The 26,113-nt window shown below is 35.7% G+C and overlaps 1 protein-coding gene across 2 annotated transcripts; it reads right to left on the bottom strand.

Annotated features, from left to right (window-relative positions):
• Positions 1-693: 693 nt before the first annotated feature.
• LOC145303767 (uncharacterized) lies at positions 694-24,698 on the bottom strand. Of its 2 annotated transcripts, none has more exons than XM_080145374.1 (13): positions 24,652-24,698; positions 16,964-17,043; positions 16,624-16,708; positions 15,160-15,220; positions 12,770-12,866; positions 11,764-11,859; positions 10,181-10,254; positions 9,750-9,822; positions 8,979-9,081; positions 8,546-8,634; positions 7,400-7,499; positions 1,846-1,931; positions 694-925 (listed from the first exon to the last, which is right to left on the bottom strand). In XM_080145374.1, exons 1-13 carry the CDS (start codon positions 24,694-24,696, stop codon positions 880-882), a joined length of 1,035 nt encoding a protein of 344 aa, XP_080001500.1. In that variant the 5' UTR covers positions 24,697-24,698; the 3' UTR covers positions 694-879. The 2 variants fall into 2 exon arrangements, with proteins under 2 accessions (XP_080001500.1, XP_080001501.1); XM_080145375.1 differs by lacking the exon at positions 15,160-15,220 and adding an exon at positions 15,053-15,113.
• Between the last annotated feature and the right edge of the window lie 1,415 nt (positions 24,699-26,113).

Here is a 26,113-nt window from a genome sequence, read left to right as displayed (position 1 = left end):
AGGGGAAAAATTTTTGAAAAAAATAACATGGTCTCAAATGATTCCAAATTGCCTAATTCGGCGAGAAATGCAATAAAAAAAATTTTTTGTTGGCGGCGGAAAACGGCGGCGGACGGCGGGAGCGGCGGTCCCGCCGCCGTTTTCTTAATTCAAATATTTTTTACTTACCAACCTAAAAAGATTTTGTTTCAATATCTTCAAAATCACAGGAGAAGTACTGTATTTAAGATATACCTTGAGAATTTGAAAAAAATTTGCTTGTAAGGGGAAAAATTTTTGAAAAAAATAACATGGTCTCAAATGATTCCAAATTGCCTAATTCGGCGAGAAATGCAATAAAAAAAAAATTTTGGGCGGCGGCGGAAAATGGCGGCGAACGGCGGGAGCAGCGGACCCGCCGCCGTTTTTTTTGAAAGATACCACTAGTTGGGGTAATTAGTGACCCAGCCCAAAAGATTTCACCCAATTATCTCTAAAACTAAGGGAGTAGCACCCAAAATAAAATTGCTGGTATGTCGTGGCACGAGTCACCAAATTCCCCCCCCCCCCCCCCCACCCTTTAATCATATTGTGAATGATTGAGAATTTATCAAATCAGAAGAAAAAACCGCAGTTTCCCTAAAAGTTCTAAGTCGAGCCTAGAAACCCACCCACCTTATTTTAAAATAATGAAAATAGGGGGGGGGGGGGTGATTTTTCGTTTTGTTTGTTTATTACTTTAAGCCTGGTTAGCTTGAATTATATTGGGTAATTGGTAACCCCGCAAGGACACATTATTTTCAATTTGTTTTAAAAATAAGGGGTAGGAGGGTTTCAATGCCCGATATGCACTTAGAGGGAAAACGCCAAAAAATTAAAAACTTAGTTGTGCAGATGAATCTATTGTGCCTGCATGATGGCAACACGTCCTTTTCTGGCTGGATCCCTGCAAAAAAATCAGGTATAGTAAAAAATTGATATATATTATTACTTGGATATTACACCAGATTTTCATGTACTCTGATTAAGAGATGTCAGCAGCTGTCTAGAATAAGGTTGCCCCCCAGCCACCCCATTTTACCCCATCCCCTCCCCTTTTATTGGATAAATAAACTGTTAATATATCCACGTATATAATATATCCATTAGTAAATACTAGGGTTGGAATTCCGGAATCCGCCAAAAATAGGAATCCGGAATCCGCCACTTTTTTTGACGGATTCTTTTAAGAATCCGAAATCCGAATTCGGCCCAAAAATTCGACGGATTGCCATCACTAGTAAATACTAGGGTAGTCCCCAATTAATACCTATCTGAAATCACGAAACATTTTTTTCAAAATAATTAAGTTTTCGGTTACCTACTGCTGAAATAGTTAATGACGGTAAAAAAAACAAGAATTATATTAAACCTTCTTATTTAAAAAGTAACATGTTGTCTCCTTGTATGTATAAGAGAGAACGATTTCTCTAATCGAAAAATTTTTCCTTCACAGTGAAGCTTCTTACAGGTCCAAGGAAGATTTAACTGATTTGTGGGGTAGGATAACTTAAACCTCTGTAAATAATCGCCACTAGAAAAAGATACTACCCCTCCCCTTCCACCCACCCCTACATATAGTTTTGCCAATAAAGGTGTTAAGCTTCAAACGCTACTATTAAGTCTAATACCCCCCCCCCCCCCTCACCAACACATAAAAATAGTTTTGCCAATAAAGGTGTTAAACTTCAAACGCTACTATTAAGTCTAACTGCTAAATAAAGTAACAATTCTTTTGGTAAAGGAAGTATGTTTAAAAAATCTAGTATTACCTTTTAAAAAGGTCTGATTTGCCCCTCCCAAATTTGCGGACAAAATGAATATTACCTGACATATCTGACAATAACAATAATGATTCTGACCCCCAGAGTAATACTTGCAATTATCAACAGTGCCAACACATAATCAGTTATCTAAATAAGAAAGTTGCAATTTGTAAAATTATTATCACGCAACCTTCTATTAGATTGCGCTATTACCTTAAGAAAGTCAACGCTTTTTTATGTAGGTTGTATTCAGGGTTGTCATTTTGGGCGGGCGATTTTAGGCGGGCAGTTTTGGGCGGGCGGTTTTGGGCCGCCCAATATAAGGTCCTTTTGGGCAGTTTTAGGCACCCCCCTTTTTTAGGGGGAGAGAAAAATGGGAGGGGGTTAAAAAAGAGGGAGGGCGGGCCTATTTTTTGGGTGATATCCTTAATCCTTATACTAAAGTAACAGGATGTTTGTCTGTGTGTCCCAAAGGATCTCGCTAACCACTGAACCGATCGGGTTCTCTTTAACAGGGTAGCTTCTTATAGGTCCCGGGAAGGTTTATAACTATTTTCTTAAGGGGGTGGGACACCCCCAACCCCCCAAAAAATTAAATATTCCCCCCCCCAATTTTTTATTTTTTATTTTTAAAACTAAAATTAAAAATGATAGGAGGGCATCCAACCCCCACACAAAAAAAAAATTCCACCCCCCAAAAATATTATTTTAAATTTTTCTTTTATAATCTAAAATAAGAAATTGGGTACACAAATTCGAATCCCCCATCCTCAAGTGCCCCTAGAGGCCTCTAGGGGGCGTAGCCGCTAGTCCTTATACTAAAGTAACAGAATGTGTGTCTGTTTGTTTGTGTGTCTGTGTGTTTGTACCGAAGGATCTTACTAACCGCTGAACCGATCGGGTTCTCCTTAACAGGGTAGCTTCTCTAGGTTCTTGGAAGGTTTAAAACTATTTTGGGAAAGGGTACCACCACCCTCCTAAGAGAAATCGCCCCTAGAAAAAAATTACAATCCCCCAAACTTTTTTAAAAAAATTTTACACTAAAAATATTAATGGGGGGAGAACACCCACCCCGCCCCCCCCAAAAAAAAAAAATTGTTCCCCTCCCAATTTTTTTTACTTTTTCCTTTCAAATCTAATATAATAATTGGATTATCAAATTTGACTCTCCCCTCCTCAAGTGCCCCTAGAGGCCTCTAGGGCCGTAGCTGCTAGTTAAATATATAAATTAGTAAGCTTTTTTGTATCTAGAGAAGGATTTCGCTTACTGCTGAACCAATATGGTTTTCCTTTCCAGTGGAGCTTTTATAGGTCCTGAGATGGTTTTAGGCTATTTTATTTCTAATAATGTCTAGGTATGGTTTTAGGCTATTTTATATCCTTTTTATATGCTTTTTACGACATTTGCCCAAAAAGGGTGCCCAAAACCCTTCTGGGCAATTGGGCCGCCCAATATAAAAAAAGTGCCCAATTCGACAACCCTGGTTGAATTATATCTTTTAACCATCAACAATTACATGCTAAAAACCTCCCTAATATATCATTTCATAATATAACATTTCAAAAACAGCTTAGAACCAGGATGGACGTACGGACATATCTTATTATGAATTAGCTACAATACAAAAAATGTTGTAATATAAATGAGTAAGTAATAAAATTACGTAATTTTTAAATTGATATAATATGTATAAATATTATACATATAATATTCAAAATAAAATAAGTCACGAAATTTCTTTTTAAATGTTAACTGTTTGCTATTGTTATAGATGTACATTTTAGAATTAATGGTGATTTCCCTTAAAGTGCCTAGTCAAGCACGTTTAACACTCCCCCTCCCCCTTATTTTTTGAAAATTGAAGGGGAGGGTACTTCAGGTCAGGTAAGATTGGGTACTAAGAAGCTCTTAAGGATTAAGGCACCGCAAAAAAAAGCTTTCGAAGGTTTAAGCCTTGAAAATAAACGGTTCACTACTCTCCATATTTTCAATTAATTTTAAAAATAATGTGCAGGGGGGGGGGGGGTTAAAGGTTCAGTGCTCTGCAGCCATTTAGAGTGAAAGCACATTATTATTTAATGTAAAAGATTATATAAGGGGGGGGGGGGGGGTTTTAATGCAACCATCTCGTAATCAATGTATAAATGGCACTTAGAATTCGAATTTCGATCTCAAATTTTGCATGAGTAATCCTTGGTAGGTCTATTTTCCCTAAATCGAACAAAAAGTTGGAAAAGTAACGGCTGGCAGCTGGCGGCTCAGCCGTTTAGCCGTTTTTTGCCTAATTTCAGGGCAAATTCATCATTAATTACGTAGGAATCAACTTTTAAAGACAGATTTTTGGTTTAATTCATGTTAAATGATAGCAATAACCATTTTTTAAATTTCTAGTACCAGCTGCTTAACGGCTAGAACCGGCTGAAAACGGCTGGGAGCTGCCAAGAGTATGAAGAGTTGATAGGGCATGTGACATGTCTAGGGGTAGGTTTTTATGGTTGCTGAGCTCAAAAATGCTACCAAAAATAGTGGCAGCCCATCCATATGGCAGCTGGGTAACAGCTGCAGCTCAGCTGGCATGGTAGCGGCCAAGAGTAGAATGAGTAGATAGGTCTTGTAACGTGTCTAATGGTAGGTTTTTATGGGTGCTGAGCTCAAAATTACTACCAAAAATAGTGGCAGCTCAATCATATGGCAGCTGGGTAACGGCCGCTGCTGAGCTGGGAGCTGCCAAGAGTTGAATGTGTAGATAGGGCTTGTGACGTGTCTAGGGGTAGGTTTTTAGGGGTGCTAAGCTCAAAAATACTACCAAAAATAGTAGCCGCCCATCCATATCATATGGCAGCTGGGTAACAGCTGCAGCTCACCTTGGAGCGGCCAAGAGTAGAATGAGTACATAGGGCTTGTGACATGTCTAGGGGTAGGTTTTAATGGTTGCTGAGCTCAAAAATGCTACCAAAAGTAGTGGCAGCCCATCCATATGGCAGCTGGGTAACAGCTGCAGCTCAGCTGGGATCGGACAAGATTAGAATGAGTAGATAGGGCTTGTGACGTGTCAAGGGGTAGGTTTTTATGGGTGCTGAGCTCAATACTACTACCAAAAATAGTGGCCGCCCATCCATATGGCAGCTGGGTAACGGCCGCAGCTCACCTTGGAGCGGCCAAGAGTAGAATAAGTAGATAGGACTTGTGATGTGTCTAGGGGTAGGTTTTCGGAGTGCTGAGCTCAAAAATACTACCAAAAATAGTGGCGGCCCATCCACATGGCAGCTGGGTAACAGCTACAGCTAAGCTAGGAGGGGCTAATAGTAGAATGAGTAGATTGGGCTTGTGACGTGTCTAGGGGTAGGCTTTTATGGTTGCTTAGCTCAAAAATACTACCAAAAATAGTGGCCGCCCATCCATATGGCAGCTGGGTAACAGCTGCAGCTCAGCTGGGAGCGGCCAAAAGTAGATGAGTAGATAGGGCTTCTGATGTGTCTAGGGGTAGGTTTTAATGGACGCTGAGCACAAAAATTAGTGCCGTCCCTTCTATATGGCAGCTGGGTAATGGCCACAGCTCAGCTGTTTTTTGAGGCTTAAAAAATTGATTATTTCAGTGGAATTCAACTTCTCCCTATTAACATTTTACCTTTTTTTTCATGGATATATTACTAATAACTCTTTTTAATTACTAGATTTCACTGTTTCAAGAGCTGAAAACTACCAAAAAACGGCTGAGAAAAGCTAACAATAGCCAAAAGTACATAGCATGTGACGTGTCTAGGGGTAGGTTTTTATGGGTGTTGAGCTCTAAAATACTACCAATAAAAGTTCGGGCCTGTCTATATGGCAGCTGGATAACAGCTACAGCTGAGCAGCAGCCCTTACCATGCTGCCATGTGTATGGGCTTTTCTATTTTTGGGAGTATTAATGAGCTTGGCACCTATAAAAACTTACACCTCTTTGACACATCACAAGCTATGTCTTTACTTGTTTACTTTTATCTGTTGGTAACTGTTCTCAGCCAATTTCAGCCGTTTTACAACTAAATCAATACATTGATAAGGTGTTGTTATTAATAATATAAAATGACAATAGTGTATTTATACTGAAATATTCAATATTTGGTTATCCTTCAATAGTCCCAATAGTCAATGAGTCTTAAATAACGGCTTACTGCTAAGCTTAGCTGTTACCCAGCTGCAATATGGATGTGCGGCCACTTTTTTTAGTAGTATTTTGAGCTCAGCATCCATGAAAACCTACCCCTAAACACGTCACAAGCCCTATGAACTCATTCTACTCTTGGCCGCTCCCAGCTGAGCTGTAGCTTTTACCCAGCTGCCATGTGAATGGGCCGCCACTATTTTTGATAGCATTTTTGAGCTCAGCACCCATAAAAACCTACCCCTAGACATGTCACAAGCCCTATCTACCCATTCTACTCTTGGCTGCTCCCAGCTGAGCAGCGGCCGTTACCCAGCTGCCATATGGATGATCTGCCACTATTTTTGATAGCATTTTTGAGCTCAGCACCCATAAAAACCTACCCCTAGACATGTCACAAGCCCTATGTACCCATTCTACTCTTGGCCGCTACCAGCTGAGCTGCAGCTGTTACCCAGATGCCATATTGATGGGCTGCCACTATTTTTGGTAGCATTTTTGAGCTCAGCAACCATAAAAACCTACCCCTAGACATGTCACAAGCCCTATCTACACATTTGATTTAACTCTTGGCAGCTCCCAGCTCAGCAGAGGCCGTTACCCAGCTGCCATATGATTGAGCTGCCACTATTTTTGGTAGTATTTTTGAGCTCAGCAACTATAAAAACCTACCCCTAGACATGTCACATGCCCTATCAACTATTCATACTCTTGGCAGCTCCCAGCCGTTTTCAGCCGGTTCTAGCCGTTTAGCAGCTGGTACCCAGCTGCCATATTGATGGGCTGCCACTATTTTTGGTAGCATTTTTGAGCTCAGCAACCATAAAAACCTACCCCTAGACATGTCACAAGCCCTATCTACACATTCAACTCTTGGCAGCTCCCAGCTCAGCAGCGGCCGTTACCAAGCTGCCATATGATTTAGCTGCCACTATTTTTGGTAGTATTTTTGAGCTTAGCAACCATAAAAACCTACCCCTAGACATGTCACATGCCCTATCAACTATTCATACTCTTGGCAGCTCCCAGCCGTTTTCAGCCGGTTCTAGCCGTTTAGCAGCTGGTACAAGAAATTTTAAAAATGATTATTGCTATCATTTAACATGAATTAAACCAAAAATATATTTTAAAAAGTTGATTCCTACGTAATTAATGATGAATTTGCCCTGAAATTAGGCAAAAAACGGCTAAACGGCTGAGCCGCCAGCTGCCAGCCGTTACTTTTCCAACTTTTTGTTCGATTTAGGGAAAATAGACCTACAAAGGATTACTCATGCAAAATTTGAGGTCGAAATTCGAATTCTAAGTGCCATTTATACATTGATTACGAGATGGTTGCATTAAACCCCCCCCCCCCCCCCCCTTTGAAAAATAGATAATCAAGTCCTTGGAAATTTATTATCGCAACTGACGGACAGACGGACGTTATGTATTATGTACAATAAGTCACATGTTGAATATATTTACCGTCTGGTCTGTTGTTTCTCCCTCCCTGACTCTGTTTGCTATAGCCGCCCTTATACCATTCAGGGCCCAGATCACCACCATGTAAGGTGTCAACAAATATCTAGAAAAAAAAATGATTTTGGTTATTGGATTAAAGTAAAAGAATAGATGGGGAACATGAGCTATATGTAACTCTGCCCACAGTGCGGAGACCCAGTCCCGATTTTGTATTGGTTCTTTAAAATCATCTAATAGCGTCGTAAACATAAACAGAGCCGAGTTTGGGAACAGAAAGCAATTTGCTAGCAGACAAGAGGGGTATCCACTACTTTGGGCAGGTAGTTGACTGGACTATACATCTGTACTTATACATTGTTCTTTAGGGGACGAGATACATCACGAGATCTTGGGAGATTTTGGAGTGTCTCTGAACCAAATCTTTATAATAAAGTGTTGTGCAGGATTATACGGTAAAAGGCCATACAGACAACCATCCCTTTGGAAGTCCTATTTTATATGGTAATGAGTTTTGCAATTTTAGATCAAGGTATTCCTCTACTCCTATTTATGTCGCGCACTTGACTGACATTCATAGCCGCAGAATGAACTATTTTTTAAGTCTTTATGTATTTATGAATTCTATTTGGCCGAGATTCGAACCTATTACCATGTTACTTTAATGTAAATTGAATTTTATTTCATAGTTATAAAGAACTAATGAGAAAAATTATAGAGCTAATGGTTTATAGATTTTCGATATTCCTGATAATCAATTTTCAGTTTAACAAATTATAAAATTTTAAGTTTAATAAAAATGTATTGTGTTTTGAAGTTTATTGAATGCATCACTAGCCTCCAGGGCGATTAAAATAATTTCAAACCTTCGAGAAATAGCTTTAAACCTGCTAAAAATAATATAAGGATTGCTAAAATACAAAAAATGAAGTTTTATTATTTTTTAAGATCTCCCATTGAGCCGATTAAGAACTCTACTCTAGAGTACCTTTATCTAGTATGGTTTCATTTCATGCTATTTTGTTTCAAAATATTAGGATGGGTTAGGCTTTTTTTTAATCACTCCTCTTCTGAATACATGAGTCCCTGTATGCTAGAGGCACTGTCGCCATTCTAAGCATAAAATGTTCAAAGTGTAATAAAATATTTTACCTGATATATTTATCAAAGAATGTGTTTTCTAGAACAAAGTAGGTTACATGGAATACTAATAGAAGAGACAGGGCAGTCAAGCTTCCAGTCTAAACATAGAATAATATGTTAGATTAATTAGTAGGTACACTATATTAAGAAATATTACTATGTAGCCCTTACTTAGAATAATATATTAGACTACATAGATAGGTAGAATACACTAAGTTACATGGAATACTAAAAAAGAGACAGGGTAGTCAAGCTTACAGTCTTATCATAGAATATTATACTAGATTTATAAATAGGTAGCCTACAATATGGAATACTTAGAATAAAATATTAGATTATTCAACAGGAATACTGTATTTTGGAAATATGATTATCAAATTAATATGTTACTGACAACTGATACAAGCATAAACAAAAAAAAATATAGAAAAAAATCTTCTACCTTTAAATCAACACCACCTCCATAGCAAATGGCATGAGTAAAATTCAGCAGGCTGGCGATAACTGTCCACGTTGTGTAGATTCCAAATCCGTTCACTATCAATCTGAAAATTTTAGGTACTTAAGGTTAGGTCAGGTTATATTTAATAGCCCCGAAGGTAAATGCCCCGCAGGGTTAGTGTCCCCAATCATAATGAAAATTTTTGACAAGGTCACGTTATGTTAAATGATATTGGGAGCCCCGCAGATTTAGGGCGTTGGACCCGCAGGGTTATTGTCCCCAGAAGGGACAGACATAGGGGGGGGAAAGCCCAACCCCCCTCAGTGTGCTATAACCACTTTGAGGGAAAGCACCTTCAAATACTGACAGACTAAACAAAAAAAAACAATTGGTATAGAGTAGCTACACAAGTTCAGTTGTCATCCAGGGATCTAAGAGATAAGACAATGGGCGATAAATTGATATACAGCCCCGTGATTATAAACAAACCAAACCCTTCTGTAGATAAAAACAATTCACTTTGGTTGTAAAATTTGGAAATTTGGAACCAACCAATTAAAATTCAATAAAAGTACCCAAGATAAATCCACTTAATTAAACTTTGAGTACCAGTGTCATTTACTGTCCAATTTCCCCTTCTTCCCATTTGTTGTTTCCTGTATTAATTCCACATTTAAACATTTTTGTCTCCTTCTTAAAAGTACCCAATAAAACTTTGGGTACCAGTAAAATTTGTTACCAGTATAATTTGTTACCAGTATAATTTGTTACCTGTATGTAATTCCCCATTTGAACATTTGTGTTCCCTTCTTAAACACATCCAGTGATACATAGATATTTCTGGTATTCAAAGTTTTACATGTAAATAACTCTGTAATTCAAAATTTTCGTTCGTCCGTCTGTAACTCACGGAACAAAGAAAAGTTATTTGATTAGCTTCTATTTTAGATAGATGGTTGAAACTTATTGTCAACATTTGCACTTTTAAGGTGATATATAGATAAAAGACATCTCTAATGGTCAGACTGATTTTATCCTTTACAACTGATTTCTACGTGTTTTTGGTTCCTATTTTTAAGAAGCTTTTTTTTTATTTTTATCACATTTCCACGTATCTTTGGTGTTTTGGTCTCATTTTTAAAACATTAGTGATGAATTCAGTATCTCTTCTTTTTTTTCTCCAAATTGTAAAACTTTCCTGGCCATAATAGCAATGACAGTGATGTTGGTTAGTGCTATCAGAATCAGGACTATGCAGGATCCAATTATAACTTCCCTGAAAAGTTTTCAAGATTGTTAATTAATTTAATTTCGTATTTCATTATTCCATATTTATAATGAAAGTAGTAGGATGAATGTCAGTCCGTTTAAAGCTTAAAATCTTGGGATCCGCTGAACGGATTAAGTGGTGCTTCTAGGATATCTACACATTGGTCCTGTTGTTTTAAGCTATTTTCTATGGTAAAGGGTAGTTGCCGAAATGGATTTGAACTTAAATATTAAAATGCAATATTTTCATAAAAAACAAGGATGACAACATCCATAAAAGCGAAGCACTGAAACGGTAGGACAAACGGACATTAACACTTGTATAGTGTCTGAACTGAATAATCAGAATATAAAAGTATCGAAAGAGTTGAAGCAAATGTTAAGTAAATTTGTTGGAAAACTGCTTGATACAGGATAATGTTTATGGACATACTTACATTTTTAGGACTTGATTATAGAGTTGATTCGCTTATACTATTGTTCTTTGTTGTCCCAGGAATCAATATACTAAAAATCAGATCTAACGGATATTTAGAACACATAAAAATTTGTTGTTAAAAAAGTAGAAAAATCAACATGTTTAAAATGGACGTACGGACATTCTGGTAATGATTAGAGTTGCTACGGTTTTTAAATCGTACCCAACTACTACAGGAATCATCATGCAAAGTTTGAAATCGATAGGACAATTCTAACATGCCTAAATTAACGAATAAAAGCTATCTATCTCGGACAGACGGACGGACGTACGGACGGACCGACCCTAATTATAGAAAAGCTTCGCTTTTAAAAATTGTAAAGGTGAGAATAGTCTATCATTTACATCCCTAAGAAATATCAATGTAAAACGCTATTCTTGTGATTTACGCATGTAATAATTTTTCTGAAATGATAACCTTAATAATCACAAATTAGACATCAAAAATGTATAGAACAAGGATGACAACATCCATAAAGCGAAGCGCTGAAACGGTAGGACAAACGGACATAAACAATTGTATAGTGTCTGAACTGAATAATCAGAATATAAAAGTATAAGAGTCGACGCAAAATTGTAAGTAAATTTGTTGAAAAACTGCTTGATACAGGATAATGTTTATGTACATACTTACATTTCTAGGACTTGATTATAGAGTTGCTTTGCTTATAATATTGTTCTTTGTTGCCCCAGGAATCAATATACCAAAAATCAGATCAAACGGATAATTAGATCACATAAAAATTTGTTGTTAAAAAAGTAGAAAAATCAACATGTTTAAGATGGACGTACGGACATTTTGGTAATGATTATAGAGTTGCTACGCTTTCTAAATCGTACTTAACTACTACAGGAATCATCATGCAAAGTTTGAAATCGATAGGACAATTTTAACATGCCTAAATTAACGAATAAAAGCTATCTATCTCGGACGGACGTACGGACGGACGGACGTACGGACGGACCTACCCTAATTATAGAAAAGCTTCGCTTTTAAAAATTACCTAAATTTTCTTTATTTCGTTAAAAATAGATTACCTGTCCCAAAGAAAGATCCATGAAAGGTTGAAAGCAAAATTGATGAACATGACAACATTCAACAGAGGCGTGGCAAAGGGTGGGTTCAGATATAGCCTAAACAATTTGTTTTGTATAAATCCCCATAAATCATCCTTTCTGAAGATTTAAGGTCGACTCATGGTGGAAAAGTTTGGATACTGGAGATATAAACCACAGTGTCACTATTCAGGGTTCTCAAGGGATAAGACAATGAGTGCTAAATTAATATACAAAACAAACCAAATGATGGAAAACAAAATTATTCGGGAATAGTCCCTTTCGTGGCAACGCACCCTAAGGGCCGATTCGTCGTATTTTTAAAATGGCTTTTTATAGGTTATTTTAGGTTATATCGGGTTAGGTGATTGCCCCACAGGTTTAGGCATTTGGCCCCGCAGGGTTAGAGCCCCCCGCAGGGGCTAGAAATAGGAGAAAAGCTACTGTGAAAAATACGAAGAATCGCCCCTTAAGGTGCGTTGCCACGAAGGGGACTATACCCAATTATTTACATACTAAAACTCTAGATTTAAGCCAACGAATGAAGAATCGTGTTTGTGACACATTTAGTTACAGGTATAATAAAAAGACTTTAATGGCATATATACTAATATGGTTTAAATTCTCATAACTAGAAGTTTCTAAGATCTAAATGCACAAACAAGCATGAATTGAATAACAAGGATAACAACATCCATAAGTATCGAAGCACTAAAAATTCATGGAAGGACAAACAGACAAAATGAATTATAGAGAAGATGTTCAGTTATTAAATAAAATGTGCAATAATTCTTAGAAATCACGAAACCTTTCTGATAGTAAATTATACACTTTATGCTCATTGATACAGGGAATCTTCACCAAAGATTTCATCCGTCTATCTTTAATAGAAGCTGAGAAAATCGCATTTCCCCTATAGCATTACGAATGGACTGACTGACAGACAGAAAAAGGGAATTATAGAGTAGCTTCGGTGCTAAAAACTTACCTTCCCCATTGATTGTTGAGAAAGATAATAACCACCAAGGTAATCAGAGAAATTGCCAACCAAATGTAGATCAACGACCAGATAGAGAAAGTGAATCCTAAAAAAAATATAAGTAACAGGATGCCTTGCATATGTGTTTGAAACTAGCAAAGGATCTCGCTAATCCCTAAACCGATATGGCTGTGTTAATATTCCCAACGTTGTTAGTTGATTTTCAGAGACCCAATTGAAAGTCTGAACAGGGTCCTCGGAGGGGTGGAGACATACAGTTATTTAACCCCTTCGCCTTTATAGTGTAACTTTTCATAGAGTCTGTTAAGATTTATAACTATTTTAGGGGGAGGTAACACCACCATTCCTAAAGAAATTGACCCTTGAAATTTTTTTTTTTAATTTTAAAAACTAAAATTTAAAGTGGAGGCTAAAATTTTCTCCCACCCACCTTCACCATGTAAATAGAGGCATTTAGGGGCAAAAACGCTAGTGTATGTATAAAGTAACACACAGACAGACATACCCTAATTATAAATGTCGCTATGCTACTTAAAATACTTTCCACATTCCCGTGTTACACCTGGTATCCTGTCAGGGAGGGAGAGGACATTGGGCTGTTATTCACGCTTGTACCCAAAGTTTTGTAATCACATCTTATTAAATGGTTCAAAAACTTTGGGTACTATTAGAATCTAAACTTTTTAACCAATAATTATAACTTACATAACGGTTATTTTGTTTTACATTATTAGGGATGTACATCAATTTATCGTCCATTGTCTTATCCCTTTAGATCCCTGTATTCTGTTTAAAATTCCTGCCGCATTCGGACTTTTCTTTGACCCCTCCTACTTACTTCCGATTATCTTTCTTTCTTTTCAGGTATCAAGCGATAGATAAATAAGAAATTTACTTTGGAGGTAGAATATTTCAGGGATCTATAGAGATAGGACAATGGCCACTGAATGGATGTGCAACCCCTATGTTGTTATACAAAATTGCCCCTACTGTAGATTAAAATTAGTGGTTGAAATGTTAGGACACTCATTTTGAATAACCAAGTAATCAAAATGCAATAAAAGTCTTAAAAGTTCTTAACCTAGCGAATAAGAAATAGTTATTATAAAACTTTGGGGACTATTGTAATAAATAGCCCAATGGCTCCTCCCTCACTGAGAATACTTACACCTTAAGATCTCAAAAACTACTAAGCCAATCATGGTTTTTATGTATTGAAAGACACCCCTCAGACAAAAACTGTAAAATCAGCTTTATTCAGATATTTATTTCCAATATAATCTATAGTAACCTGCCATAAAAAAATAAACAATCAAAATACACCCCCCCCTTATTTTCATTTTTTAAATAGGGGCGTGGGTGTTGTTAGGTCTTAAACAAGCACTTTAAGGGAAACGCCTAATTAATTTACTTGTGATTTCATTCCTGAAAATCAGACTTTTCCCAAATCTTTATATTTCTCACACGTGGCAATTTAAAGAATTCTTAATGTTTACTTTAAACAATTCTTTCTCTTTAATAAATACATATAATCACGAAACTTGTACAAAACTTGCCTCAAGGGGCATTTAAGGGAAGGGGGAGGGGTGTATCGACAATCCACTTAACTCTTAGTTTTTAAGTCAAATTTTAGTTGGGTATTTTTTCGAAAATATTTCTCTTGGGAGGGTGGAGGTAACCTCCCTTAAAATAACCTTCCTTAGAAGCTGCACAGAATAGGAGCTATTTCGTAAAAACGATTAGCGAGATCTTTCACACAGACAGAAACACACACAGACATCCTAGTACTTTTAAATAAATGTAAGTAATAAGTATGTAATTATGAGTTTTCGGTAAGGTCTCGTAAACGGCTTTAGAAATCCGTCATCAAGTTTTAGGCTATAGTTCCTCGCAAGTTTAAATTTAATTTGATTTAAGCATTAAAAAGCAACAACTAAATAATTTATTTTTATTAAAAGTTTTTAAGCGATCTTTTATTGTTCTAAATCTAGGTACATTGTCCAAATTCTGTATCTCCTTGTTATATAACATAACATTAGAACAGAAAGAAGCTTTTGCCCTAATTTTGTATGGGATTTTTTGCAGGAAAGGAGGAGACAATGGACTGTAAATCCTTATGCTACCCAAAGTTTGAAATGTTTATTTTCAGTAGGGGTAGGTAATTTTTTTCTAAATCAACTGGGAATTATTTATCGTCCATTGTCTCATCCCCCAAGATCCCAGGGGTGTTGAGCAAATTTAAGCTTTTTTAGGATAGTGCTCCTTCTTTACCTGCGGGGGTAATAGGTAGGTCGTATTTATCGCTAAGTTCTCTCTGAGTCGAACGGAACAGCTGAATTATAAATAAATTAAAAACTTGATTGATTGATTAATTATACCTGAAGGTGTTATAGGCAGGTCATATTTGTCACTCAAGTCACCGACTGTCGATTGAAACAGCTATAAAGTGAAACAATATTAATATTGAGAAACGAAATATATGCTGGGATCCCGTAAAAACAGGAGAAATTCGTGGATGATTGTCTGTATTTTGATGCTATACATGATTTTGTTCAGTATACCTGATAACTGGTTCTAATCCAGCAGATATTAATCGGATTCGAAGACATACTGGAATAGTTATTTCTCGCATCGTATTATAAACAGCTTTCCGCGGATATAGAATGTACAATTATAAGATTAAAACTAGTTTTTTAAGCCCCGAGATGCCGAAGGCACGGGCTAAAAAAAAACTAGTTTAATCTTATGATTGTACATTTTTATATTCGTAGAAAGCTGGATATAATACGATGCTAGACATAGTTTTTTCGTATGGATGAGAACCCGGTTCCTATCCACCGGATTCGAATGAATACGAGAAACTATATTATATTTTTAGCCGTCCATTTAATTATTCATATATGTACTAAAAACAAGATTTCTGCACAGTCCCCCCCCTCCCTTTTTATATTTCATTTTGTATAAAATAAGAATTTCCACGAATGAGATTTTGACTACTTAGCACAGGTTCCAAGTTTATGCAGGGGTTTATATTCTGCATGGGATTCCCTGTTAAAAAAATGAGGGGGGGGGGGGTAAAAATATGTGAGTGGTATTTTGGATATTTTTTTATTTTTCTCCCTCCATAGGGTAAAAACTATGGAGGGATAGAGGGGGGAGGAAATAAATATTTTGTAGCCGGGATAAAAAATGTATCTTGTGCAGAATATACACCCCTGTTTTTATGCCACACCGTTTTTAAATTTTCGCGTTACCAGTAACTCTATTATGATCTTGAATCTGTGTTGGAATGTAAGTCATACTTTTCATTGGGTAAATAAAATAGAAGATAAACAAAATTACCCCTAACGTAGATTAAAAGTATTGCTTAAAAAGTTTACTTTAAACCAACCAATCAAAATCTCATAAAAATACCTAGAGAATTTAACCCCATGTATGAGAGAACATGCTTTTAAATCTTAGGGTACTAACATATCTATAATACAAAGTAGAACGATGTCTGTCTGTCTGTCTGTTTGTTTGTCTGTCTGTTTGTCTGTTTGTTTGTAGCGAAGGATCTCGCTAACCGCTGAACCGATCGGGTTCTCCTTTACAGGGTAGCTTCTCATAGGTCCCGGGAAGGTTTATAACTATTTACTTGGGGGGTGGGACACCCCCAACCCCCCCAAAAAATGAAAAATACCCCCCCCCCAAAAAAAATTTTTTTTTTTTAATTTTTCTTTTAAATCTAAAATACGAAAAATTGGTTTGATTAAACCTCTTGGGGCACAGCCTCTAGAGGCTAGGGGGGAAGCCGCTAGTAGTTTATATTCCAATTGCCCCCCCCCCCCTGAGTAACTTACCCCTGGGGCGGCTCCTGAACCGCTTAAACCATTGAAGATCAGTGTTGTGATAAACATAACTGTCGCTAACACCAACGTTATAATCCTACAAAGTAAAAGTTATTTATTACAGCATCTTATTATAAACAGTTTCCCGCAGATAGAAAGTGAAAAAAACTAAGAGGGATTAATTTCAGTTTTGTTGGTGCCGAGGTACCCCAGACGTCAACACTTTATTTTGAGGGGAGGGGGTTACAAAATCTCCATCTAGGGTGTTTAAAAGACTTATTAGGGGGGGGGGGGGGTTCGGGTTGGTATCACCCCTCTACCCCCCCCCCCCTTGACTGAAAGCCTAACTTACGTAGGGATGCTGTGTTCCTTGTTACCCAGCCGTTTACCCCCTCCATCTAACTCACTTAGTTTTACCGCCTCCATTTTTTTCTGAAAAGAAGTTATAAAAAATTAGCAATAGGTAGGTACTGATCTACCTAATGGATGGATATAGAATAAGTGGAATTTTGAAGAGGGGATTTTTGTTATCAATTTAGAGTGCTAATATAGTCCTCTCAGATATTGGTCGTTTGCATTCCCCATGGTCAGGGTAGAGGTAGTCATAAGTGTTTGGGGCAGGAATAGGGGGTATCATTATATTAGCCAGCTGTGAGAAACTTGTTTCAGGGTATGCAAAAATTACTCACAGTATCCACGTAATCTAAAGTTATTATGAGATTGATTAATTCAGTGATAAATCAACAAGGATGACAACATCCATAATTAGCGAAGCACAAAAAATCCTGGTTGGGTATAAGTACAAGAAGATTAAAAGTGTATTCATTAAAATCGAGAATAGATTTATTTGAGAAAATAAACACGAAACATTGTTTTATTTTGAATGATGATGACGGTCAAAGTAAATTACATTAAAGATGCTCATAACAATGGGAAAAATTATTTTGATACTAGTATCCAAAAAAGTTTGAAAATTGGACAAAAAACACCAAAAATATGGGGAAATATGAAAAACATATAAAAATAGCCAAAAACCTGCTAAGGCAGTTTGACCGACATGGCTGTTTTCATAAAACGACAGGAAATTTAATTTTTATATCCTTAACTTAATAAATTTGGAAAATCGGACCATATATACCAGATAAGTATATAGAGAAATACATGAAAAATTTTAAAATAGCTAAAAACCTGCAAAAAGGCAGTCTGACCGTCATGGTTATTTCTTCAAACGACGGCCAATTTAATTTTGATATCTATAACTGAAAAATTTTTGAAAATCAGACCAAGATATGGAGAAAAATGTGAAAAATATAAAAATAGCCTAAACCCTGCTAAAAAGCGGTCCAACCGCTAATGATGTTTTATAGTTAATCGTGCTCCTTAATGATGGGAATGTTTTCAAAAAGTTTCAGCATTCTATCTTTTAAAGGAGCTGAGTAAATCCCATTTCCCCCATAGCGTTACGGACGGACTGACGGACGGACATAGTGAATTATAGAGTACCTTCGCTACTAAAAATGATAATGACAAATAAAACAGAGAAAATGGAGATGGATGAGTAAACTCTAAGGAACCCCCCAATGAAAACTACAAAATGAAAAAATCTACAAAAATCTCAATGATGCTTCTTAACGTAACGCTGACTAATTTCTGACATTCTGCTTAAGTGTTAATGTCAGTTTTTCTTTTTAATCTTTACTTTTAAGGATGTTGTCATCCTTATTAAGTTCTCAAATAATTAAGTTTTTAGTTGCAGCTTCTTTTATGTACCTATATACACTAATTAAAGAGTAGCTTCGCTATGAAACTTCACTAGTCAACGTACGACAATATACTAAATGACAAAAATTTACATTTAAATATATATATAATATGTAGTATGCTAAATAAATAATAAATAGTCATACTGTAGTAGTAATGACGTCACGTACAATATTCAGAGAAAAAGATGATAGAAATTTTGTAAAAAAATGAAACTTTTCATTCAAATTTCTTGACTACCGAAAAAAAACATCCGTTGGATCTAACCCTGCAGGGCCCTATCCCAACGGGGTTCTTACCTTTACTTAACCTAACCTAACCTAAAATAGCATCAAAGATGAGTTCTTTTCTTAAAAGATTGTATGTGGTCCAGAAGTAGTAATGGGTAAATCACAAAGTTTGTCTCTTTAATATATCGTAAACAGCTAGACAACAAAATGTAGCCAGTTTTTTAGCCAGTGCATTCTGCATCTCGGGGCTAAAAAACGGGATTTAATCTTATGATTATACATTTTTATATCCGCGGAAAGCTGTTTATAATACGATGTGATAAATAACTATTATTACTTTCCTCTTTATCCCTGATTACTAAATACCACGATATATATAAGTAACTAATATCAGGGATCTAAAGGGATAAGACAATGACCGATAAATTGATGTGCATCCCCAGTGATCTTACACAAAATTACCCCTTCTGGAGATTACAATTAGCGGTTGAAAAGTTTTTACACTCAACCTCATGAACCAACTAATCAAAATATAATAAAAGTCCCCAAGTTTGTTAAGCCAAAAAATATGAAAACATTATTAAAAAACTTTGGGGACTAGTAGTGTAATAAACAGCCCAATGTCCCCTCTCTCCCTGAACTATTATACATATAAGTTGTTACATGTTACAATGTTTTATAATTGGAAATATTTACATAACTCTTAACAAACAAAAATCAATATTGACTCATTATTTCAATTCTTTATAATAGAGTATTCACATGGTAGAGTGTCTTATGTCACGAGTAACATCCTACACTCTCACCCCCCCCCCCCCCTCCCTCCCATTCTTTAATCTTCTAACTCTTGACTTTGTTTTTAGGGAGAGGGGGGGGGGGTTGGATTACATCCCCAAACTTAAACTGTATTAATTCACAATAAAAGCCCATACTTTATAAAAAAAAACAGTGATTTTTTTTACATATTTATCCCCCCCCCCCTCTTACGATTTTTTAACAACCCCCAAAAAAGCTTGGACGACCAAAAGATGGAAGTTTCTCCCAGTGTCTACCCTAATGTCTAGGGAAAAGTAAAATAACACCAATAAGACAACTGACCCTTTTATCGCCAAACCATTGTCTTTAAGTTCTATGAAGGGGTACATTCAATTTATATGCGTTTGTTGCATAATCAATTGCGTGCATCGGGTTTTACCAAGGGGGCGCTAACCTTAAAAAGAAGTTTATAAAAGTGTAGACAGTCCTACCACACCCCCATGGTGGAAAAGCCTCAAAGATAGCCAATTGAGCTATGACTCGAAATTTTTTTTTTTAATAAAGCTTTAGAATTCTGTGACCACTTTAGACATAATTGGTCAAATAAAAATTCCTACATAAGTAAACATTTTATCTTGGGTTTGCTTTTTGTCATCCAACCGAATTACTAAATCGTAAACCAAAAATTAAAAAAAATCCCAGGAAGGGAGGTGACAATGGACGGTACATTGTACTGGTACCCAAAGTTTCATAAGATCGTCGTCTAATTGCGAATGGGTTATTTTATAAAAGATTGATTGGTTGGTTCAAACTAGCTATGTCCAAACTTTTCAGCCATTTCATCCTACTGAAGTGAGTAATTTTGTTAACTATATTTTGAATTATCGTCCATTGTCTTATCCCGATTCCTGTAAAATATTGAAGGTTATTGCATATATTGGTATTTTAAGTGAAGCTACTCTAAAGATTGATATTAAGACTATAAGACAGTGGATCTGACGACTAATCTAACTACAACCCCAACGATATAAATTGAAAAGTTTGGACATTGCTAAAGGGTGAGCAAAAATTTTTTAAAATTCAAATTGCGCGGCTTGTGTTACTAGTAGAAAAATGTTACGCATACCGTTAGAACCGCTATAAACTCTAATTTTTGGAAATATAAGAACAGTTCCTGTTCTACAAATAATCCAGGAGCTAGGTGGTAAAATGTAACAAACTTTGCTCGCAAGTCAAGTTTTAAGTCAGTTGGGACATTTTACCACGCAGCTCTCTAACTATACGTAGCAGAGGAATCATTATTATATTTAAAAAAAAAAACTTAATAGCGGCTCTAACGGTATGCGTAATATTTTTCTACTATTAACACAAGCCGCGCAATTAGAATTTTAAAAATCTACGTTTTTTTTGCTCACCATTTAGTTTGAACCAACCAATAAAAAATAAATAAAAGTACCCAAAGTTTTTGATCCAACGAATTCATATGCAGCCACTGATATCAAATTGCGCAGACAATTGGATACTGCAGCAATATCTAACTATCTGGCAGTTCAGTTCTGCCTTGAAATTCCAGATTATTTCTCTCCAAAAATTAGTCATTCTTGTTGATTATTTCCCCCACAGAGAGCCTATCGAACACTGACCGCACCCCCCCCCCCCCCTTTATTTTTTGATATTTTTTTTCATATGCCCAACACCTAACTGCGGTGTACCCAATATAATCTTACCTAATCTGAAATAAATAAACAAACAAACAAACCCCCCCCCCCCCCAATTACATTCAAAATATTATTAAAATAAGAGGGAGATTCAGTGCTTTACACGTTATTTAGGTGGAAAGCGCCAGTATTTACTTTTGAATTTGCAAGAAAGAATTTTCTAGAAAACCCTAATTCAAAAACTTTTTCACACTTTCAAGAGAAGTCATAAAATATTTTGTAATATTTTAAAATTATTTAATTTAAGATAAGTTAGTAGGTAATTACTCAAGGAGTTTACGAAAATTACTAATTCAAATAGCTTTAACCCACCACAGGACAAGTAGGCATATTCTCTGAGTAGTACAACTTTGCTGGTTCAGGGGTTGCAGAAGTCATAAACGTCAGACAGACAGACAAATAAACATTCTACTAGTTTCTATTGTATATTGTCCATATTTTAAATAACAACATTTCAATTTTCATTCTTAATATTGTTTCTTACTCAATATTCAAAGATTTACTAGATTATTTAATTTATATTAATTCTAAGAATTATCGGAATTTTTCTAATAATAGTGCCTGGTGGACCAATCCCCCCCCCCCCCCCTCATATTTTAAAATAAAATGAATAAGTAGTTTTCGTTTGTTTGTTTATAACTTTAGGTTAGATTACATTGGGTATTGCAGAGTTAGGGTCCCCGCTTGGTTGAAACAGGACCCCCCCTCAATGTTCAGTTTAATTTAAAAATTGTGGGGGTTTCAGTGCACGACAGACAATTTGTGGGAAAGCTTCAAATTATCAAATATTTACCACATAAATATCTTATCTTATTTTTATCTCTACCAAGGAAAATATTATCCATATGAAGGGATAACACAATGGACGATAAAGAGAATGTTATTATAAACTTTGGTGACTAGAGTAATAAACAGCCCAATGTCCCCTCTCTCCCTGGAAGCGAAGTTACAATGCAGCAACTATGAAGTAATACATACAAGGATGACAACATCAATATTATACAACGCGGCGAATAAATAAAAAATTCTATTAGAAAAATAAAAAAAAATAGCTTTAAAAATTGTCTATAGTTCTTTTCAAAAAGAAATATACATATATTTAGTGAATATTACCGTTCTACTACTATTTTTAAGCCCTAAAAATCACACCTTTACGGATTTTTAACGCAACCACTCCTCCCTTTGTAAAGTTTTGCTTTGAAAATATCGAAAAAATAAAGCTTTCATACAAAGTGCTTTTTGAGCACTGATAACCCCCCCCCCCCCCACCTTATATTTTCAGTCAAATTCGAATATGGAGAGGGGGGGGGGGTAGCTGGAGGGTGATGTAACTTTAACAGGATATCCAGTACCGAATTAAACCTAACCCAGCCTGACCTTCAGTAATGAACAATCAAATAAAAAAAAACAACCCTTTTGTCGACCAATTAAGTATAAGTGGGGGGGGGGGGGGGAGTGTTATCAGTTCTTATAAAGGAACTTTGTGTAAAAGTACCAGAAAATCTGCAAAAACGTACGGATAAAATTAGCACCTAAAAAATATATGTTTCCCCAGCAAAAGAAATCAAATCTAGCCTTAAATCTGAAAAAATGGTCAAAAATTATCATAGAACATATGAGAAGTTTCCCTAATTTAGAAACCCAAATGGCTCAGTAACTCTTGAGATTTTAAGCTTCAGACAAAATATTCTTCCCTTTATATATATTGAAACAAAGCTTTACTCAATATAAAAATAATACAAAAACAAAATAATAATTTTATAAGTATTTTTTGGAAAATACGGACACATAAATATTTTAATTGTTTAGAAACTTTGTTCTTATCAAATATACCTACTAATTCTACAACATATACGCATGTAAAATCACGAAAAAATCCACCAAACTGTACAAATATGTTTAATTTTCACCGCATGATAGCGCACATGAAATACTACTACGGCTTAAATAATATTGGGAAACCAAAAATACTAAATAATTCAAAACAATTTATGTAACCCCTCCCCCCCCCCTTCATTCTTTTCTCCCCTTAAAGTTATTTGTGCCCCTTCATCCCCCCTCCCCCGTAGAAAATTTCTTTCCCTTTTTTCGGCCCACTTCACATTAAGTTCAGGGATGAAGGGGACATTAGAATGAAAATTTTACTAGTAGTCAAAGTTTTATAATCATGCTCTCTCATTCGTTGGCTTGAAAACTTTGGGGACTTTTATTCTATATTGATTGGTTGGTTCAAACTAATGTCAACCAATAAATTACAACAATGGAAGAATTTTTAATCATAATTGGGGATAAAAAAAAAACAATCTTATGTCTTATCCCTTGAGATCCCTGCACTTTGTTGCCTTCCTCCAAGGCATAAAATAGATAGTGCTTGAAATCGCACTCTCCCCCTATTCTGTTTGCCCCCTCTCTATACACATACACCCACTCTCTTCCTTAACGTTCAAACACAAAAAAAACACAGCCCTTCTTAAATTTGATTAGAATTGGATTTCAAGGGGTAAGACAATGTAAGATAAATAATATGCTATTACAAAATTATTCCTTCAGTATATGAAAATTATTTGCTGAAAAATTAAGACACCGCTAGTTTGAACCTACCAATCAAGATATTTTGAAAGTTCTCAAAGAAATATTTTTAATAAAATGAAAATCCCTAAAATCTAAAATATTTTAAGGAGACGTGTGACTGCTAAATGAACATTATATAAGCAATGATTTTTATCAACTTATTTTTTAGTCAGGCTAAAAGGTATCAATAAATGCTACAAAAAAAATGTTTTAAGGTTTATGAGAAAAATGGATTTGTCCTATTGATTTGAAATAAGCATATATTTACAGGAAAGTATAATAGATTTTAGGGTTCTTGTTGGGGTTCACCCTCACAGTTTAATACTACATAATAGAAAACATGCGAAACAACTAAAATTTGAATCAATAGTGTTTGCGCCCCTAGTATCTTCAATGGATTCTGTATTTAAAGTGGGCAAAAAATAGCCAAAAACCATCATAACTCAAATCTAAATATAAAATAGAATAAAACCATCCCGGAATCTAATGGAAAGCTTCCTTAAAATTGAGATCTCAAACAGTTCAGAAGTTATCGAAATCTTAAGGTTCACACAAAAAAAAGTTACTTTAATAGGACTGAACATGAAGCAATAATTACGTTCAAATGCATTCTTTGGAACTACCCCTTGAATGGATGTAGAATATACGTGTGTAATAAAACATGAGATTATCGTCAATTTAAGTTGCAATTTCCAACCGTATTTCTGGTCGGGTTGTTTATCCATTAGAAGGAAAGAGGATTAGCTAAAAGAGATCGGATGGGGGATATTGTTATTTTAGGCCGTTACAGAGTTTACTTTATTATATAACATGAAAATCTGGTCCAGAGACAACCTGGAGGCCAGCAGCACCTGATCCTGGCGGCCAATTCCAAAATAATCAATCCTCTCACTCCAAAGAAAAAGCCTATAATTACTGTTTACGCAAAAGTGTCAGAACTTACACCCCTCCCCCCCCCCCCTCCTCTTATACATCTATACTTCTTGAGAGTTCTTTTAACTTACGTTATGGCACAGCTTCTCTATAGGCAAGGCAAACGTCTGATACATTATAATCTAAAACATTATATTCGTTTGTTGTAAATATAATTTGTTAACCTTTTAATCTTGACTTGTTAATATTATCAGCGGTTCAGCACCTTTCTTTTCCCCTTTAATGGGTAGTTCTTCGTTTGTTTTTTTTCTTTATGTCAGTTAAAATTAAACAACAGGATTTAGAGAACCACACGTATAGCCATAAGCGTCCAAGCATAGGAAAAAACTCCCTTCCCCCCCCCCCCCCCATACAATTAATCAAGTTTTAAAATTAAGGGAGGGGAGTTTTCATTGCACAAAGCAATTCAGAAAATAGTTATTAAAACTTACAACACGTTTATATACGTAAGTTAACCAAGCAGGACATCTGCCATATTAATACTATGGAGGAATAAACCATAATTGTAAATTATGCTGGTACTAAAAGTTTTAATTATTAGTTTTGGGTACTTTAGTAAAGAGGTGTCAGAATCGAGATAATAAGAGGGAATGCCTAAGCCCATAGACAGGCGCAACTTTTAGATGAACATAAAGCCTCCCCTTGCAAGATAATTACCCATCGCCTAATTACTGGTATAACTTTTCTAGACGATTTTTCTAGATGTACAGTTTAGTACATATATTTTGTGCTATTCTAGACTGATATAATTGTGTATTACTATTAACAAGGGGACCCAAGAACCTACAATTAGTAGAATGTACAAATACGCAGGGAGTGGACGACGAAAGATCAAAAATTCGCAAAAATTCTTCCCTTGTTACCTTGCAAACATTAAATTTTGTAGATATGGTGTAGGTAAATTTTTCTACTTCTCGTTGCTACCACTTTAAACACTAGGGGAAGAGAGGGGGGGGCTGTGTCGATAATCAAGGGGGGGGGGAGTTCTGACACATTTGCGTAAACCTGGTGTATAGGCTTTATCTTTAGACTGAGAGGATAGGTTATTAGTGATAAAATCATTCTTTTATGATAAATTTCCCCCAGATTTAAGCTATTTTGGATAGGGCTCCAGGTTATGGAGCTCCAGGCCTCCAGGTGGTCTCTGTACAGGTAAAAATTAAAAATAAGATATTTTTTTTGAAGAGTTAGAGGTTAACTTATAAAACAAAATACAGGGCGACCACTCCAAAACAAAAAAAATATAGTATTTTTATAGTATATTTTTAAAATCCATATAGTATATATAGTATATTTTTTAAAACTCATATAGTATGATATAGTATCGGACTTAGAATTATTAAGTAATATATAGTATACATCATCAATAATAACTTAAAGCATAGCTGTTATCAAAGCAATTTCACATAGAAGGTGCTTACTCTGTGATTATTAGGCTAGGTATTAATGTGACACTATAGGTTATTTAGGATAAAAGTTTACTTTTGGTTAGTATTTCACATATTTTTAATCAGTTTTTGGATAGGTCTCAGG

Source organism: Acartia tonsa, chromosome 13 (assembly GCF_053477335.1).
Source record: "Acartia tonsa isolate MP-2025a chromosome 13, ASM5347733v1, whole genome shotgun sequence".
Classification (NCBI taxonomy): Eukaryota; Metazoa; Arthropoda; class Copepoda; order Calanoida; family Acartiidae; genus Acartia; species Acartia tonsa.
This window is presented reverse-complemented; position numbering and strand designations above follow the sequence as displayed.